The sequence below is a fragment of the Gadus chalcogrammus genome, chromosome 13, assembly GCF_026213295.1.
Source record: "Gadus chalcogrammus isolate NIFS_2021 chromosome 13, NIFS_Gcha_1.0, whole genome shotgun sequence".
Lineage (NCBI taxonomy): Eukaryota > Metazoa > Chordata > Actinopteri > Gadiformes > Gadidae > Gadus > Gadus chalcogrammus.
Genome location: NC_079424.1, coordinates 3,651,285 through 3,671,005, shown reverse-complemented (window position 1 = coordinate 3,671,005; position 19,721 = coordinate 3,651,285). Strand labels below are relative to the sequence as shown.

The 19,721-nt window shown below is 45.6% G+C and overlaps 2 protein-coding genes across 7 annotated transcripts; both read left to right on the top strand.

The window, feature by feature from the left end:
- The first annotated feature begins 789 nt into the window (after positions 1–789).
- Positions 790–13,157, top strand: LOC130401975 (mRNA (2'-O-methyladenosine-N(6)-)-methyltransferase-like). Of its 2 annotated transcripts, none has more exons than XM_056606029.1 (16): positions 790–916; positions 2,427–2,576; positions 2,733–2,857; positions 3,805–3,930; positions 4,913–5,139; positions 5,367–5,521; positions 6,094–6,241; positions 6,438–6,521; positions 6,767–6,866; positions 7,796–7,958; positions 8,433–8,605; positions 9,046–9,132; positions 9,470–9,654; positions 10,371–10,464; positions 10,769–10,944; positions 12,492–13,157. In XM_056606029.1, exons 2-16 carry the CDS (start codon positions 2,450–2,452, stop codon positions 12,823–12,825), a joined length of 2,304 nt encoding a protein of 767 aa, XP_056462004.1. In that variant the 5' UTR covers positions 790–916; positions 2,427–2,449; the 3' UTR covers positions 12,826–13,157. The 2 variants fall into 2 exon arrangements, with proteins under 2 accessions (XP_056462004.1, XP_056462005.1); XM_056606030.1 differs by lacking the exon at positions 12,492–13,157 and adding an exon at positions 12,077–12,134.
- A 778-nt stretch (positions 13,158–13,935) lies between these two features.
- Positions 13,936–19,576, top strand: LOC130401976 (deoxynucleotidyltransferase terminal-interacting protein 1). 5 transcript variants are annotated; one of them, XM_056606032.1, is made up of 15 exons: positions 13,936–14,194; positions 14,731–14,793; positions 14,961–15,034; positions 15,286–15,382; positions 15,716–15,814; positions 15,985–16,050; positions 16,158–16,214; positions 16,592–16,653; positions 17,001–17,046; positions 17,289–17,347; positions 17,651–17,711; positions 18,765–18,836; positions 18,976–19,031; positions 19,202–19,301; positions 19,332–19,573. In XM_056606032.1, the coding sequence occupies exons 2-15, from the start codon at positions 14,743–14,745 to the stop codon at positions 19,338–19,340; spliced, it is 909 nt and encodes a 302-aa protein (XP_056462007.1). In that variant the 5' UTR covers positions 13,936–14,194; positions 14,731–14,742; the 3' UTR covers positions 19,341–19,573. The 5 variants fall into 5 exon arrangements, with proteins under 5 accessions (XP_056462007.1, XP_056462010.1, XP_056462009.1 ...); XM_056606035.1 differs by having other exon boundaries at positions 14,606–14,793; positions 14,964–15,034; positions 19,202–19,576; XM_056606034.1 differs by having other exon boundaries at positions 14,964–15,034; positions 19,202–19,575.
- The last annotated feature ends 145 nt before the right edge of the window (positions 19,577–19,721 follow it).

Here is a 19,721-nt window from a genome sequence, read left to right as displayed (position 1 = left end):
CAAGGTCTGGGTTAGAATGTCCCTCACCATGTAAAGAGTTCTTGAGTGGGTCACAGGGCTGAGCTCTAGATTACAGGGACCTCAAGGGATTCTCAACTCTGTATCACAGAGAAGGATTCTACCACATGAAACTGGGGGTTTGGGGTTGTGCGTGTGTGAACATTTCACTTTGAAACAACTTCTGTGTGTGTGTGAGTGTGAGTGTGAGTGTGAGTGTGAGTGTGAGAGAGAGAGAGAGAGAGAGAGAGAGAGAGAGAGAGAGAGAGAGAGAGAGAGAGAGAGAGAGAGAGAGAGAGAGAGAGAGAGAGAGAGAGAGAGAGAGAGAGAGAGAGAGAGAGAGAGAGAGAGAGAGAGAGAGAGAGAGAGAGAGAGAGAGAGGATTAGTCATCACCCCATTTCCCTCCAGTAGGACTCTTCTAACTGGGTAAAAACAATTAGGTAAACTAGTTAAGACTGATATTTTAACACTTAGTTAACACTTGTTATTTATATATTCTTCAGTAAATATAGAATGATGGATTATTATTCCAGAAATTCACTTTGTGCATTCCATAATGTTTTTGGTTCTATTTGTGTTTGCTAAATAAACACACTGGGAGCAGTAGCTCTGCTGACTCTTTCTTTCCACTGAACAAGGCCTTGCTATCAAAACTGTGTCTTGATGACAATCAAGCTGCATAACCTAAAGTCAAATGTCGGGGCCAACTGCACTGGCATCCTCCGTGCCCTGCTGCAAATGGCGGCCTGGTCGCTCCACGTCTCTACCAAACACAGAGAAATAGTTGCGCGTGCGCAGTGCGGTCGCCTCGGTGCCCTGTACAAGATGTCTGAGCAGGCGGGAGGAGAGGGAGGAGGACCGACGGTACCAGCAGAGCCCGCAACAATCCACTACACATCAACTACTTAACCCCGCAAGGTAAGAGACAGCCGCGCCGCGGAGCCGCCACTGGATAACACTCGTGTGTATGACGGATGTTTTGCGCTTCGGGTGATCGCAGCGGAGGTTGCCGGGCCGCCGTTCCGTAAATAAAGAGATAAACAGTAAAACACGAAACAGTCGGCGCGGTTTGTCGTTAGGGGCGGCACCGCCATTTTGTGTACGGGCAAAGTGCGCCAAGCTTCACGTCCACGGCGGTTGGTCCTGTGCGCTGGGGTGTACACGGACACGTTAAAAACATACATGGCAAGGTAGTGTCTCTCCCTGGCTTTATTTTAACACCTCGATAGAGAGGTTTGGTCCGGGGTAAGTGTGGCAGCTTGGCGGCTTTTCTCCGCTCTGTTCGTGCGGAGCGACGGAGCCTTTGTTTTAAACCCTGCTCCGCGCCGCACGGCGCATGCGTAGTACTAACGCCTTCGTCCATGTCACTGCGATCATTCCGCCACTTCGTACACATCCATGATAATAAACCATTATATTGTGCATTATAACCGATTTCATCAGTCAATAATGTTAGATACCTATTCTCAACACTATTCCCTTATCAAACTGAAATGGACAAATAAATGGTTTCGTGTGAACTACTCCCGCCTTCTCCGTTTCCATCGCTTCGTTCCCAGCCCTGTGTGTCAAAGCATCTGTCACTTGGCGTCTTTGTTGTATTGTGTATTATTATTATTATTATTATGTATTATGTGTACTCAGTGCATCAGGTGTGTGCAGTTTGAATGAAAGCGACAGGATAGATATTAGTGTCGCTTCTTGTGCCTTGATAAACATTACAAACCATGACGTGACCGCTGAATGGGGATCAATATACTTGAATAATCTTACTCATAGTAATGACAGAAAACAGTCTTAGAGTGGGCTTCCCGCTTAAAAGTGACCCGATTAAGCAACCCAACAGTATCCTAATGTATAAGATACGATACACAAGTACAGGTAAACACGGCGATGACGCGCTGGGAGAGCCACGCCCCCTGAGCGCCACATACAAATCATTATTTCCCTAGGGCTTACATGTTACATTATTTACATGAGTTGACATTATTTACATGACTTTGAATCGAGTGTGTATGGGTAATATGGGTAACCCTATTATTTAATATCGAGATTATGTCGTAGTTGTTATTATTATATATGAGGAGTATTATAGTTATACAGAGTTTAGGGTTATTGTATGTAGTTGTTTATTATTAAATGTATGCACATCCAAGCATTACTGGGTAAGCTAGCAGTAAATACACTGGGAAATATTCTAATATTAACTGGACAACAGTTGAACCAGGCTGACCTCCAGACTCAAGCAGATTCCAGGAGATCCCAGTGAACCGTCTACCACCTAAAGCCAAATTGTCCAATTCGTTTCTAACTATTTATTTGTAATTACTGTTTCATTCCTCACCTAGTTGGTTTGAAAATAAAATGAGTGTGGAAGTGTTCCACTGCTGTTTAGCTCGAGGTTAGCATCACTCTGCCCTCTCTGCAGCTGTTTTACTGAGGGCCGCTGAGATGTCCAACGAGAGTCCAACTTTGGTAAAGGGGGAGGGGCCTGTGACCCTGTCACCGTCTGGCTCCACCCCCTCACAGGGCTCGCCCCTCTCCCCTACCAGCGCCTCCAAAGGCCCCGAGCTGCCAGGTACACACACACACACACACACACACACACACACACACACACACACACACACACACACACACACACACACACACACACACACACACACACACACACACACACACACACACAGTTAACATAGTGAATGTGTGTGTGTGTGTGTGTGTGTGTGTGTAGATGAGTTGCTGCAGGCAGGCTGGGGCCGGTGCTGGTCCAAGCGGGAGAACCGTCCATATTATTTTAACCGCTTCACTAACCAGTCCCTGTGGGAGATGCCGGTCCTGGGGCAGCACGACGTCATCGTGAGTACCCCCTCTCTAACCAGCAGCCATCCACTGGTTGGCAGCTTCCAGCTACCAAATGACACACACACCCGCCTACTGTTTGACTTGGCCTTTCAACCGCAAGACACGAGAATAACGCCCCCGTCAGAATCAGGACTTTGTGTTTCACTTGGTCTGGGAACACCAACTTGACCTGTGTGCGTTTCAGCTCACGGGTCATTTCTCTACATGGATAATTGCTTTTTCAACATGTTCTCAATGGAAGATACTGGGTCTCCTGTTTCTGTTACTACTATAACCGTTATCTATGCTGCATTAACCGCTATAGCTATCAACTGACTTAATTTGACATCACTCTAACTACCAACTACCGTTTAATACATAGCATTAAGTACTGTAACTTTCAAATAAAAATAAAATACACAGCATTACTACTATAAATATCAACTTACATTAAATATTTATTATTATTTCACAGCCTTAACTATCACCATAACTAGCACCTACCCTTAAATACAGAGCTTGAACTACTATTACTATCGACTACTGTTTACTACACAGCATTAACTACTCTAAATATAAATGAACATTAGCAACTTTAACTCAGCCAACATCAACTACTCTAAGCATAAACTAAAATTCAAATTAACATTAACTACTATAACTATCAACTACCGTTTGCACAGCTTTAACCACTATAACTATCACCTAACTTAAACTTCACAGCAATAACTACTATAGCTATACAAAATAATTAACCACAAGGTGTGTGTGTGTGTGTGTGTGTGTGTGTGTGTGTGTGTGTGTGTGTGTGTGTGTGTGTGTGTGTGTGTGTGTGTGTGTGTGTGTGTGTGTGTGTGTGTGTGTGTGTGTGTGTGTGCGCGTGTGACTGCCTGTCTGTGTGTGTGTGTGACTGCCTGTCCGTGTGTGTGTGTGTGTGTGTGTGTGCGTGTGTGTGTGTGTAGTCTGATCCATTAGGTCTCAATGCGGCCCCGGAGGAAGGAGCAGATTGTAACCTAGGCAACGGGCAGAGGAAGAGGAGGATATCTGAAGAGCAGGGGGCGGAGGCTAACAATTTTAAACGAGCCAAGGTATTGTTCAGAACAATCAATTTGTTTATTGATCAACAGGGGATTGAAATGTTACACCGGTTCCTTCAGAAAAATTGACTTGACAAAAAGTTAGCAATAATTTAACCTTTTTAACTCAATCGAAATACAAAGTACCTAAAAGTCGGGCACCATTGAGGAGCATGTGTCCCAAATCTGGTGTCATTTCAATCTGTAGTTCATGTGATGCAGATTTTTAAAGGTTTTCCAAACCTTTGAAGGTAGAGAAAAATCAATCAAGACTCAACTCATGGATTCCTTGAGGAAAAAAACTGCTCAGCCATCAAATAAGTCCCAGAAATCTTGTTTCTGAGTCCTTAAAGGGTTCTACACACTGGCCCAACCGTTGGCCATCCAAAACGTTTGGGGAGACCCGGACGAGTTCAGGAACCAATCATTTCCGTTTGTTCAGCTGTGTTGGAAGCCTTTGGACCCGCGCTGATAGTGTCTTGAGAGCATTGGCGTCTGAGGATCGAAGCCTCTGATAGGTTGTGTGCTGCCGGCACGCGGTGTGCGGGCCCCTTAAGTTAAACTGGTTCAGCACGTCAAACAAGGACCAAATAACCAGTTTCAGAAAAACTTGCCTACTGGGATTGGGGTCATGGCTGTTTAGGTTTGATCCCAAATGACAGCTTCTGGACACCTGCTTACTTCCAATTACCATATGTGGGCCCAATTGGACATCTCCCAAATGGTTACGTTAGGAGGGGTTGGGTTTAAAGTTGTTGCTCCCTTCACTTTTCATATTAAATAATGATTAATCCCTAAACAAACAAATGGTTAAATGTCTTTTATGGTTAAATGCCCAACTTTTTGCTCTTGGTTGGGTGTCTCTCAAAAACGTTCAGAGGAGAAAGTTACGGAAATGTAGTGAAGGAGTAACATGTGTACATATTTTTGCTTGCTTTGCAACCACACTGATGATAAAAATATATCTCTTACTGAAATTGACCTTTTCTTGCAGGTCGAGCCGACGACCCCCATCTCGCCCAGCGCACCGGGGGCCAAGCCCTGGAACTCCGCCCCCGACGACAAGCAGAGCCAACCGGCAACCCCCAGCACTCCCAGCACTCCCAGTACCCCAGGCACCCCGGGTGCTAAACCCTGGAGCTCCGCCCCTGAGGACAAGCAGAGCCAATCCGCACCCAGTGTAGCTCCTGGCCCCTCCCCTGCACCATACAGACCTGCAGTGTAAGCACACAGACGAATCCTCTCTCCCCTCTCTCTCTCTCTCCCGCTCTACTGAGTTTAGTGTCTCCACTGTTTTTCGACCTATAATGACTGTACTCTGGTGAGCTCTGCTATGTTTTGTACACTATGTTTAGGTCTCTACTGCTTTAGTTAAAGGGCGTCTGTACTGTGTGGAGTCTCGACCGAGTCTCTGCTGTGTTAAGTGTCTTCTTTGTCTCTACTGTCAGTGTCTACTGGGACTTGGACATCCCCACCAACGCGGTGATCCGAGAGAGGCCCCCGGACCCCCAGCTGCCCCCCCACCCGGAGGTGGAGCTGCATCGAGCTCAGCTGGTCACCAAGCTACGTCAGCACTACCTGGAGCTGTGCCACCAGAGAGAAGGTAGGCCCTCAGCACCACCTCTCAAACAAACGCCTGCCGGGGGAAAGGTAGAACTACAGCGCAAGAGACCCAAGACTCACTTGTTCAAAGTTCACCGAGTCTCTGTGAACCCACTAATTGTAAGTTATACACCCTGGAACTTAAAAATAGTACTTAGCATCGTATCCTAGCTAGCTATGTTGTGTACAGGGAATGGGTTAACCTAGTGATTGTTAGTGCGTGGCACTTGTTTCAATGAACATCCTTACTGTAACAACAGAGATATATTGTTGTTTCTCTTTCTTCTGACAAATGTAATTATTGTAAGTCGCTTTGGATGAAAGAGTCTGCTAATTTCTTTTAATGTAAATGTAAATGTAGCAACCAAAAAAAACTCAGCTTAGGAGAAGCTTGAACTATACCGAGCAATAAAACGCCTCTTGTTAGAAAGGACTTTAACCTGGACTGAAACCGTACTGGTGAGGAGGTAGAACTACACCCAAATAAACCCCAACTGGGGAGAAAGGCGGGACCTCGGCCAAATAGTTCTCTAATAGTTGTACTTCCTGTTTGGGCGTTTACTTCCTGTCCAGGTATCGACCCTCCCAGGGAGTCGTTTAACCGCTGGCTGTTGGAGAGGAAGGTGATCGACAAGGGGGGGGACCCCCTGTTGCCTAGCGACTGTGACCCTGTCATCTCCCCGTCCATGTTCAGAGAAGTGATGAATGACATTCCAATCAGGTACTAGTCTGTCTGGCTCTTGCTCCAATTGAAAGAAGATGATCATAGTATGATGATCATAGTATGACGGTATTTCTAACTGTGTGTGTGTGTGTGTGTGTGTGTGTGTGTGTGTGTGTGTGTGTGTGTGTGTGTGTGTGTGTGTGTGTGTGTGTGTGTGTGTGTGTGTGTGTGTGTGTGTGTGTGTGTGTCTTAGGTTGTCTCGCATTAAGTATAAGGAAGAAGCCAGGAGACAGCTGTTTAGATATGCAGAGGCCGCCAAGAAGATGATTGACTCCAGGTGGGTACCAGCTAGCTACACCAGCTAGCCAAACAGCAAGCTACACTTATTAGCACTACCAGCTAGCTAGCTAGCTAGCTACAGAAGCTATCCGCACCAGCTGGCTTAAGTCAATTGCAACACCAACTCAGTCCCATCAGCTAGCTACACTAGCTAGCTACAGCAGCAGCCTACACTCGCTGTCCACAGCTGCTATATCCATCTGATGGCTACAAGGACTAACACCCCCCCCCCCCCCATTGTAGGAATGCCCCTCAAGACAGCAGGAAGGTGGTGAAGTGGAACACTGAAGACACAATGAGCTGGCTGCGCCGCGACCACTCAGCCAGCAAGGAGGATTACATGGTAAGAAGCAGGGCAGCACGACATCGGAGGACAATCGTATTGCGATGTTTTGTCTCTCTGTGATATTTGTTGCAATGTGAACACATGTGGGGCAGCAGTAGCTCAGGAGGTAGAGCTTGTTGGCTTGTAACTGCAAGTTACAAGTTACAAGACTGGTCCAGACGAGCTGGCTGTCGCCTTGCATTGTTCACTCCGCCATCGGTTTGTAAATGTGTGCATGAGTGGGTGAATGTCAGGCAAAATTGTAAAACGCTTTGGATAAAAGCTAGATTCATGTTAGAAAAAAAGAATGAATCCTGAATGAATTGTATAATGACTGGTAATGGTGTTAACTGTTCTGTGTGTGATGTTTACCGTACTGTGTGTGATGTGTACTGTACTGTGTGATGACTGTTCTGTGTGTGATGTGTACTGTACAGTGTGATGTGTACTGTACTGTGTGATGTGTACTGTACTGTGTGATGTGTACTGTACTGTGTGGGATGTGTACTGTACTGTGTGGGATGTGTACTGTACTGTGTGATGTGTACTGTACTGTGTGATGTTGACTGTTCTGTGTGTGAGGTGTACTGTACTGTACTGTGTGATGTGTACTGTACTGTGTGATGTGTACTGTACTGTGTGATGTTGACTGTTCTGTGTGTGATGTGTACTGTACTGTTGGAGGTGTACTGTACTGTGTGATGTGTACTGTACTGTGTGGGATGTGTACTGTACTGTGTGATGTTGACTGTACTGTGTGATGTGTACTGTTCTGTGTGTGAGGTGTAATGTACTGTGTGATGTTTACTGTACTGTGTGATGTTGACTGTACTGTGTGATGTTTACTGTACTGTGTGATGTGTACTGTTCTGTGTGTGAGGTGTACTGTACTGTGTGATGTTTACTGTACCGTGTGTGATGGTCACTGTGTTCTGTGTGTCCTGCAGGACCGTCTGGATCACCTACGGAAGCAGTGCGGGCCTCACGTGACGGCGGTGGCTAAGGACTCGGTGGAGGGAATCTGCTCCAAGATCTACCACATCTCTGCAGAGTACAGCCGGCGCCTCAAAGCCGCCCACACCACCCTGATGAAGGAATGCAACCTTTCAGGTAGGACCACGAGGGCGGGGCCAGCGTTGGGATTTTCATATCGTCAAGTCATGATCGCCGATATACGATTCTGATCGCCGTTATACGATCCGATCGCTGATATACGATTCCGATCGCCGCTATACAACCCTATTGCCAGCATAATAGTCATCCCTTCAAATGCAATACACGATTCAGAAATCAGAAATTGGCACAAGTTCAATTCAACTTGTTTGTATTGCCCTTAATTACCCTTACAGTCTCAAAGGGCTTAAAAAGCCAACAATTATGACCCCCCCCCCCTGACTCAAGCCCCAAAGAGGGCAAGAGAAAACTCCCTTAATTAGCAAGGAAGAAATCAATCTTGAGGAGGGAGACTATCACACACACACACACACACACACACACACACACACACACACACACACACACACACACACACACATAGAGATAAACACACACACGCATCTAATGAGGCATAACTTGTGTGTGTAGAGGGCTGTGAGCCCCCAGAGGTCCAGGACCGGCTGGTGTACTGCTACCCGGCCCGCCTGGCGTCGCCCTCCCCCCCCCAGCCCCGCGTGGAGCTCCACTTTGAGAACGAGGTGGCCTGCCTGCGCTACAAAGGAGAGATGGTGAAGATCAACAGAGGACACTTCAGCAAACTGGTCAGTTACACTGCTGCGGCTACTACTACTACTACGAGTACTACTATGAGTACTAATGCTATACTGTACATTTATATCTAGGTTATTTAGCAGACGCTTTTATCCAAAGCGACTTACAATTAGTACCTTTTTCCCCCGAAGAAAGAGAAACAACAATATATCTCTGTCGGTACAGTAAGGATGTTCATAGAACCAAGTGCCAAGCACTAACAATCACTAGGTTAACCCATTCCCTGTATACAACAGAGATAGCTAGGATAAGACGCTACATGATGCCAAGTATTTTTAAGTGCAAGGATGTACATACAAGTAGTGAGTGAGAGGGGGGTGGCTATGCGAAGTCTAGGGGAACTCTGAACAAGTGACTAGTGCTACTTCTACGAGTACTACCATGAGTACTACTGCAGTACTGTACTAACACCGCGGGTGTCTGTGTGTAGGAGCTGCTATACCGGTACAGCTGTATCGACGACGCCCGCTTTGAGAAGTTCCTGTCCAGAGTCTGGTGTCTCATCAAACGCTACCAGGTGATTACTCCGCTAACTCCTCAGCTAACACTGGCAGTCGACTAGCTAGCTTATCTAAGCTAATGGAACAGGTTATCAAATGAAAAGTAAAGGAATAAAGGCAGAATTCTGAAACCTATTTGGAATGCTGGGTTATGTTTGAACTTGTAAAGGTTTGGTTTGGACAAAGGTTTTTAATGCCATAGTTAGATTTATCTAGTTAGCCAAATCACCAGCTGACTAGCAAATCACCAGCTAGCTAGCAAACCACCAGCTAGCTATCTAACCAGCAGCTATATAGCTTACCAACTGTTGTCACTACCAGTAGTGTTGAACTCGCTGCACTGTCTGTCCTCAGGTCATGTTTGGCAGTGGGGTCAACGAGGGGACGGGCCTGCAGGGGGCGCTGCCCGTGGCGGTGTTTGAAGCGCTGAACAAACAGTTTGGCGTTTCCTTTGAATGTTTTGCGTCTCCTCTCAACTGCTACTTCAAACAGTTCTGCTCCGCCTTCCCCGACACCGACGGCTTCTTCGGCTCTCGAGGGTAAGGCGGTTTATGAATTAATAGGAGGAGTTCTAGGGTGATAGACCGGGAGGGATGGGTTCTAGAGGGTGATGGGTTCTTGAGGATGATGGGTTCTAGAGGGTGATGGGTTCTAGAGGGTGATGGGTTCTAGAGGGTGATGGGTTCTAGAGGGTGATGGGTTCTAGAGGGTGATGGGTTCTAGACTTTGTTCTAGAGGGTGATGGGTTCTAGAGGGGGATGGGTTCTAGAGGGGGATGGGGTCTAGAGGGTGATGGGTTCTAGAGGGGGATGGGGTCTAGCTTGGGTTCTAGAGGGTTATGGGTTCTAGAGGGTGATGGGTTCTAGAGGGGGATGGGTTCTAGAGGCGGATGGGTTCTAGAGGCGGATGGGTTCTAGAGGGTGATGGGTTCTAGAGGGGGATGGGTTCTAGAGGGGGATGGGGTCTAGCTTGGGTTCTAGAGGGTTATGGGTTCTAGAGGGCGATAGGTTCTAGAGGGCGATAGGTTCTAGGCTCATTCTAGTGGTGAGGTGGGCATTACATTCTGGTATCACATTCTAGCGTTTCGTGAGGTCAAACGTCAATGCTAATTCAAAACTTACAAGATGGCAAAAATAAAGAACTCCCCTTCTCTGAAAATAAGAAACTATAATATATCAACCATAAATACCCCAGTGGGTCGTATCAGAGGGATGAATAGGGCTGATCTTCTGATGTCTTCCGATCCTGTGTGCAGGCCGTTCCTCAGCTTCCGTCCCGCCAGCGGCTCCTTCGAGGCCAACCCACCCTTCAGTGAGGAGCTCATGGACGCCATGGTGACACACTTTGAGGTGAGGCTGGGATCTAAACTCCACCAGTCCCTGCTCTGTAGTCCCCTGGTCTGTGTCTGTGTGTGTGTGTGTGTGTGTGTGTGTGTGTGTGTGTGTGTGTGTGTGTGTGTGTGTGTGTGTGTGTGTGTGTGTGTGTGTGTGTGTGTGTGTGTGTGTGTGTGTGTGTGTGTGTGTGTGTGTGTGTGTGTGTGTGTGCGCTTGTGTGCAATGGTTTGTATCCGTGTCATTTATGTACATTTATTATGACTTGCGGACATAAAGAGGTTAAAACGTGTGTGTGTGTGTGTGTGTGTGTGTGTTTCAGGAGCTCCTGGACAGCTCCACCGAGCCGCTCTCCTTCATCATCTTCGTCCCTGAGTGGCGCGACCCCGCGACCCCGGCCCTCATCAGGCTGGAGGCCAGCCGCTTCCTGAGGCACCAGCTCACCGTGTCGGCCTACGAACACGAGTACCGCTCGGGCAGCCAGCACATCTGCAAGAGGTACTAGTAACAAGGCTACTAGAACCACAACAACACTACTAGAACCACAACAACACTACTAGAACCACAACAACACTACTAGAACCACAACAACACTACTAGAACCACAACAACACTACTAGAACCACACTAACACTACTAGAACCACAACAACACTACTAGAACCACAACAACACTACTGGAACAACAACAACACTACTAGAACCACAACAACACTACTAGAACCACAACAACACTACTAGAACCACAACAACACTACTAGAACCACAACAACACTACTAGAACCACAACAACACTACTGGAACCACAACAACACTACTGGAACCACAACAACACTACTGGAACCACAACAACACTACTGGAACCACAACAACACTACTGGAACCACAACAACACTACTGGAACCACAACAACACTACTGGAACCACAACAACACTACTGGAACCACAACAACACTACTAGAACCACAACAACACTACTAGAACCACAACAACACTACTAGAACTCCACCAACACTACTAGAACCACAACAACACTACTAGAACCACACTAATACTACTAGAACTACACTAATACGACTTGTATCATAAAACACAAACCATACCATGTTTAAAACATGAACCATACCATGTTTAAAGTTGCACCGAGTGAGATTGGGCAATTCGCAGAGACTTCCTGGATCTAAAACCATAACTGGCTGTGCCACTTTGTGACGTGAACTAACGTAGCTTGTCTGACTGGGTGGTACGATTCTTGTTTACGATTAAGGCGAGAGGTACAGGCTGGTTATACCAGTTATAGGCGGTTATAGGAGGATCACTATGACTATTGCTCAGCCTTGACTACAGATATGTCGGGTTTATTACAGCTATGAGCCAGCTGAGATGTAACACATTGCTACTTTATCACGTATCCTACGATCAGGCCTGCCATGTTTACTACAACACTGCTGCAATGTTGGGATATAATATTTAGGCAGGATTGGGGTGGATCCAACCTGTAAACTAAATAGTACTAACCAGTGTTTACAACTATTACTACCACTACCTCCAGGGAGGAGATGTACTACAAGGTGGCAGTGGTGTTAGTTAGTATGATAACTAGTCCTAACCAGTGTTTACTACCCCTCCAGGGACGAGATGTACTACAAGGCGGTCCACGGTGGTGTTAGTTAGTATGATAACTAGTCCTAACCAGTGTTTACTACCCCTCCAGGGACGAGATGTACTACAAGGCGGTCCACGGTGGTGTTAGTTAGTATGATAACTAGTCCTAACCAGTGTTTACTACCCCTCCAGGGACGAGATGTACTACAAGGCGGTCCACGGTGGTGTTAGTTAGTATGATAACTAGTCCTAACCAGAGTTTACTACCCCTCCAGGGACGAGATGTACGACAAGGCGGTCCACGGTGGTGTTAGTTAGTATGATAACTAGTCCTAACCAGAGTTTACTACCCCTCCAGGGACGAGATGTACTACAAGGCGGTCCACGGTGGTGTTAGTTAGTATGATAACTAGTCCTAACCAGAGTTTACTACCCCTCCAGGGACGAGATGTACTACAAGGCGGTCCACGGCACGGTCGTGTTCTTCCTGCAGAACGCGGCCGGTTTTGCCAAGTGGGAGCCGAACGCCGAGCGCCTGGCCGAGATCACGTCGGCCTATCAGAGCAGCTCCTCCCGGCCGGGCCCCGCCCCCGCCGCCCCCCCGGGAGACAAAGACCCCGCCCCCAAAGCAGCAACAACAACAGCAACAACTACAACGACGACGACCGCAACAACAGAACGGACAACTAGTGTGGAGTCACCTGGTCCCCATGACAACAACAACAACACCAACAACACCAACAGTAGCTCACTAGAGAAGTCTTCTAGTGATTAATATTTGGCTGACCTGGGAACTGCCCTTGTGTCCACACACACACACACACACACACTTATAAACACACACACACACACACACACACACCACACACACCCTCCGGCCGAGGACCTGATTGAGGCCATGGTGGATCCTGTACAGTAGCTGAACGTGAACATGATGTTCGTCCATTATTCTCTTTCTCATCAAATTGGAATTGCTTTAATTTAACACTTTTTTTCTAAAGAAAAAAAAAACATGACTGTATCATAGAGCCTGAAATATAGTTTGTTTAAACAAAACCAAAGTGTTAAGAATGATATATATGTATAAAGCTATATAATGTCAAAGTAGACCTGCAGCTGTATCTGTCTCCCGTTTGTATAATGAATGAGTTTCTGGTCCATTTTCGTTTGTTTGGCTCTGCGTGAGGCATGTTGCTCTACCCCCCCTACTGGTCTATTCCCAGTGTGGGGTCCGCCCTCTACTGGTCCAGGCCTTATTATGCAGCAGCAGCTGTTTTCCTGCCGTCTGCTGCATTTTAATATTTGATCCATTCATTACGAACGTTCTCTCGTTAACTATCAAATCAATACGACGACATGGCCGTCTCTGAACGGGCACACATGTCACATTCCCTATGTACCATGGTCCTATTTGGTGCACTATTTAAGGAACAGGTGTGGGGTAATTGGGGCTCCAATGGCCCCAACAAACAGCAGCTGTTGGCCGACTTGACTTTCCCCGAAAACAGCCGACAAGAACCAATGGTGTGGCCTACTGGCCTGTGTTGCCCCTTTACGTTCGTTGGGACAGTGTTGCTGTAAAATGTATTACCACACTGTCCCAACAGAAGTCAACCAACTAAGAAAGGCCAGTGTGCAAAACCCCTTTAACTTGCACCCCCTGGCATGCTCCGACCATATCTATCGGATGATTTTGATTACAATAAAAACGTAGAACGACAGAGTATATCATGAATGATAGAAATACATTGGGAATATTTAAAATATAATTGATAAGATTGAATGACACTAGGAAGATGAGATGAATGTAAACAACGCGTGTTTTGACCTCACCAACATGGCGGACCGCGCGTACGGGGAGGGCCAGACTTTCACCACGCCCATACGTTTGCTCTGCGCATGCGTGCTCGACGATCTGCTTCTACTGAGGAAGTGGGTCAAAACATCGATCGAAACATTTCAAATAATCGTATTATCTCAACTTATGAAGAGTTGTTGGTCTGTATGCTGAATTATATACAAACTAGAGAATCTGTCCTTGGCTAGCATTAACCTAACTAGTAGCCGTGTGCTCGAAGGCGATAGTTTCTAAGAAGTATCGGTTCTCTAGCGTCGGTGCTGCTGTCCGAGCGTCACATCTCCAGGTAACATCATCTCCCGGTTAACTATGACATCACATCTTCATGTTATCACTCACAACTACTGGTTAACTGAGACCTCACATCTTCATGTTCACTTTTCCATCACAACTCCGGGTTAACTATGACATCTCATCTTCATGTTCACTATAACATCACAACTCCGGGTTAACTATGACATAAAATCTTGATGTTCACCATAACATCACAACTCCTGGTTAACTGTGACATCACATCTCCGGGTTAACTGTAACATCGCACATCCAATTTAACTGTGACATCCCATCTCCTGGTTAACTATGACATCACACATCCGAGTTAACTGTGACATAACACATCCGTGTTAACTGTGACATCACATATCCAGGTTAACTATGACATCATAACTCCTGGTAAACTGTGACATCACATCTCCAGGTTAATTGTGACATCACATCTCCGGGTTAACTGTGACATCACATCTCCGCGTTAACTGTGACATCACATCTTCTGGTCAACTGTGACATCACATCTCCGGGTTAACTGTGACATCACATCTCCAGGTGATCGGTACCATGGGAGCTCACCGGGGAGACGGACGGCGGGACTGGCCTGAGGCCGACGTGGTAAGCAGCGTCTGGATACACATCATCTGACGACTGGTCATGTGACGTTAGTTCCGTCTACGGGACAAATCATCAGGTAGAACCACAACATGTAGAAGAGGTTACAGAATTGTTCTGTGCCAGTGCTAATATTACTGTGTGTGTGTGTGTGTGTGTGTGTTCTCCAGCAGAACCCGTGGAACCTCATGATCAAACACCGCCAGGTCCAGCGCAGAGGGAGAAGATCTCACATGGTGGTTAGGTGAGACTTGTTGTCATGGTGATAGAACTCATGATAGCTAGACCTGTTGTCATGGTGATAGATCTCATGATAGTTAGACCTGTTGTCATGGTGATAAGACCTAATGTCCCCATAATGAGTCCTGTTGTCATGGAGGTGAGCCCTGCGGATGAGATATGTGTGTGATGTGATACTGTGTGTGTGTGTGTGTGTGTGTGTGTGTGTGTGTGTGTGTGTGTGTGTGTGTGTGTGTGTGTGTGTGTGTGTGTTAGTTTCACAGACCCCGTGGTCTCCATGGACCTGCTGAGGGCGGTGCTCCAGCCCAGCTTCAACGATGACATCATGGCCGTCTTCAGGAAGTACCAGCAGGTGACCACACGCACACACACACACACACACACACACACACACACACACACACACACACACACACACACACACACACACACACACACACACACACACACACACACACACACACACACACAAATCATTTCCTTTAACTGATACACTATGAATCAGAATCAAAACCGTTAGAGAGGACACAATATTAATATAAATGTTTTTAATTCTTAAAGTCTCCCGTCTACCCGCTGGGGGGGGGGGGTTCAATCTCACATGTTGTGACTTAAAACCCACCAATAAGGCCGACAGACGCGTTGGCGTAGTTTGATGTTCTAATGTCGTCGTTGATCTTCTCAGTTCCTTGACAAGGCAGCAGAGAACGTGAAGGAGAACGTGGGGGAAGACGTCCAGACGGACCTCCTGATCACAGACACCTGCAGGAACCTGCTGGAGCAGGTGAGGCTACAGGCCGACCACTATCAGCTAGCTAGCAAGCTGACTGGTTCTATGATCCGGCTGGTTCTCTGACCAGGGTGGTTTTCTGTTAGGACTGGTTCTTTGATGTCTGCATTATGAGCGGTCCTCTGATCCGACTGGTCCCCTGTCTGACTGTTTCCCGTCTGTAGGCCAAGCAGATGTTCCCTGAAGCAGAGACCAAGTTGGCCCGTCCTGGGGTGGAGGCCAGCATGAAGGTGAGGAACCACCACCACCACCACCACCACCGCCCACTGTCTCTGCCCCGGTTTTCCACCCACTGTTTCAGCTTTCGTTGGCTCACCTCCCGTCCCTCTGTCCTCAGAGATCCAGACAGACTGACGACGACTCCACACACAGAGGGAGCCCTGTTCCTAAGAAGGTACCTCTTACGTGTAACCTCTAACATGTAACCTGTAACATGTGACGTGTAACCTCTAATCTGTAACCTGTAACATTTGACCTGTAACATAACCTCCAACCTGTAACCTCTAACATGTAACCTGTAGCATGTGACATATAACCTCTAATCTGTAACCTTTGACCTGTAACATAACCTCTTAGATATAACATGTGACCTCCAACCTGTAACCTCCTACATGTAACATGTGACCTGTAACCTCTAACATGTAACTTCCTACCTGCCAGTTCTTTGTAATCTGTAGCCTCTAATGTGTTGATATCTAACCTGTACCGTATAATAACCAACCCGTAACCCTTAACCTCTGACCTTTAATAACCATGTGCTGTGTCCTCCAGAGGAAAGGTCGCCCCACTGCCCCGGCAGCAGCCTTTGACCGACCTTTGACCTACACTGCACCGTGAGTCCTACTCTGTAGTCACCTCGTCCTCCACAACGTATTTACGGAATAAACAACACAATCAAATATTGAACCACTTTTGCGTTGGAAAGCCACCCCGTACATAATTTTCCAATCACGATATTAGGTACTTTAGACTAATAATATCATATAGATATCGTATTATTATTTTTTACCTAATCAGCTTAAATTGAAACATACTTCTGGGCTGCTTTGAGGGTTTGACCATTGCTGCTAATCTTGGATTGTGCATTATAGAGAATGAAATAATGCACACACTTGGAACGTCATTGGCCAATCAGAAGTGTTCAACAGTGCTGTTGTATAAACTCTTGTTCTTGTTTTAGATCTAAACCCAAATCTTCGGAGCCAGTCAGAAGAGAAGGACCCAAGGTAAGAAAATCATCCCAACCGTCTTTGTAGTATTGTTACGTATATTTTTTATGTATTACAATATATCTTTGTAGTATTGTTATATGTATTATTTATGTATTACTGAATATCTGGGTAGTATTGTTAGATATATTATTCATGTTTTTCTATATATCTTTCTAGTAATGTTTTATTATTTATGTTTTTCTATATATCTTATTAGTATTGTTACATAATTTATGATTTTATATATATATTTGTAGTGGGATCCCAACAGACTCAATGAAGGCAGCACATTCGTCTTGGGTTCAAGAGCCAATAAGTGAGTAGAACCTTTTGAAGTGTACTCGAGCTAGTGTGATTATTAAACAGTATTACAGGTACTATTACTAGATGAGTTGCATAGTATACACTACAGTATTACAGGAACCATAACTAGTTGTGGTGCATAGTATACAGTATTACAGGTACTATAACTAAATGAAGTACATAGTATACAGTAGTACAGGTAGTATTACTAGATATTTCTTCCTAGCACCAAGGTCCTAGGAAGCACCCTAATTCTGAAGGTTAGCAAGGCACCAAGGTCCCAGGAAGCATCCTAAAGGAGGTGTGTGTGTTTCAGGGCGTTGGGCATGGGAGGAACCAGAGGACGAATCTACATCAAACACTCTGCCCTGTTCAAGGTAAACACACACACACACACACACACACACACACACACACACACACACACACACACACACACACACACACACACACACACACACACACACACACACACACACACACACACACACACACACACACTAGGGCTGTCAATCCTCCCCTCAAATCATATTCGAATTTCTAATGCTTCTTATGTTGAATATTCGAATAATATTCGAATATTTTAATGTTTTTTTTATTATATCATTATATACACCGATACCATCCTATTATTAGGCCTACGTCCCGCGTCCACTAGAGGGCGCGTCAACCAAATCTGTTATGTAACATTTGCAACAAGTTTTACCAAATCAATACAAAACTTATATAAATACGTAAGATATAACGCCAGAAATATTCAAGCAATGATGTTTAATGAAGAAGCTGATGTTCAATCATTCAAATACACACACACACACACTGCTATTTTACGATGTTATTCTTGGCTGTTTTGACCGTGGCTCTTCCTCAGCAGCTAACTGTTCTGCGTACTCCGAGTAATGCACTGAATGGAGGTGTGCGCTCATGTTGCTCGTAGTCGAGTGGTACTTTAACGACTTGCAGCATAATTTGCAAATGACGGGTTCTCTGGATGTAATCTTCCCGTTTCTCGATGGAAATCCGAAAGTTATGCTTTCCATCTCTGTGTCTGCTCGCGCGCTGCTTCCCAGCATCTTGTAAGCATACAATGCCGATTGCCGAACGTCACGACGCACGACGTTGACTTTCATTTGCGTCGTTGCTCGGCAAAAGTTAAATGTAATTGTTGACTTGTCAATAAAATTTGCTAAAAAAAAAAAAAAAAAAGTTCGAACGTTAGTTGCCGCACTCGAATGTTCTCCTTTTTAAAAAATTCGAATTATATTCGAATAGCGAAGTTCGTTTTGACAGCCCTAACACACACCTTGTGGTTAATAATTGCGTATAGCTATAGTAGTTAATGCTGTGAAGTTTAAGTAGTTGATGGTTCAGTGGTACATACATACATATACATACATAGTGTGTGTAACGTGCGTGTAATGTGTTCCCAGTATGCTGCGGATGCTCAGGATAAACACTGGCTGGCAGAGAGACAACACATGAGAGCTACTGGAGGGAAGATGGTAAGAAAGATGATAATCATAACGTGAGATATGATCACAATAACATGAGAGGATCCCACACCCAGGACGCGACCATCTCAAAGCCCGCTGGGGTTATGAGTATGTGTTAAGGGGTACTCAGCTGTGTTTGTGTGTCCAGGCATACCTGCTGATCGAAGAGGACATCCAGGACCTGTCTCGCAGCGACGACTATAAGTAAGGCTGTGTGTGTTTGTGTATATATATCAACAGTCTGTGTATATATATATCATGGTTGTGTTTAATGTGAGTGTGTGTATATCGTGTGTATATTTCATGTGTGTGTGTATATCATACGTCTGTATTTGTTTGTGTGTGTGTGTATAATGTATGTTTCTGTGTGTCAGGGAGTGTCCAGACTTGAGGATGGATGAGCTGAAGCCGTTCTCCGTTCCTATCTGGATGGTGGAGAAGATGCAGCGAGCCATGGAGGCCCAGCGCTCTGAGGCCCTCTGACAGCCAATCAGAGGCTCCGAGGCCCTCTGACAGCCAATCAGGGACTCAGAGGCCCTCTGACAGCCAATCAGATGCTCAGGGGGGCTGAAGATGGGCGTATCATGTGGTTGTTTTTAAGGTTTTATTGTTTACTTACCTTTCTAGTATTAAATACTATTTTTATCTAAAACCTGTAGTATTTCTACTTGTCCTGGAAGGATTTATACCGATACTAATGGTTCAGCCGTAGTTACTATGGTTCAGCAGTATTAACACTGGTTAACAAATATATCATATATAGGTCCTATATAAATATATTTAAAAAATACGATAAATATATATAAAAATATATATAATAAAAAATGATATAGGCCTGTTAATTAAAATAAATAAATAAATAAAATGAATTATAAATAAAAATTGTAATATATT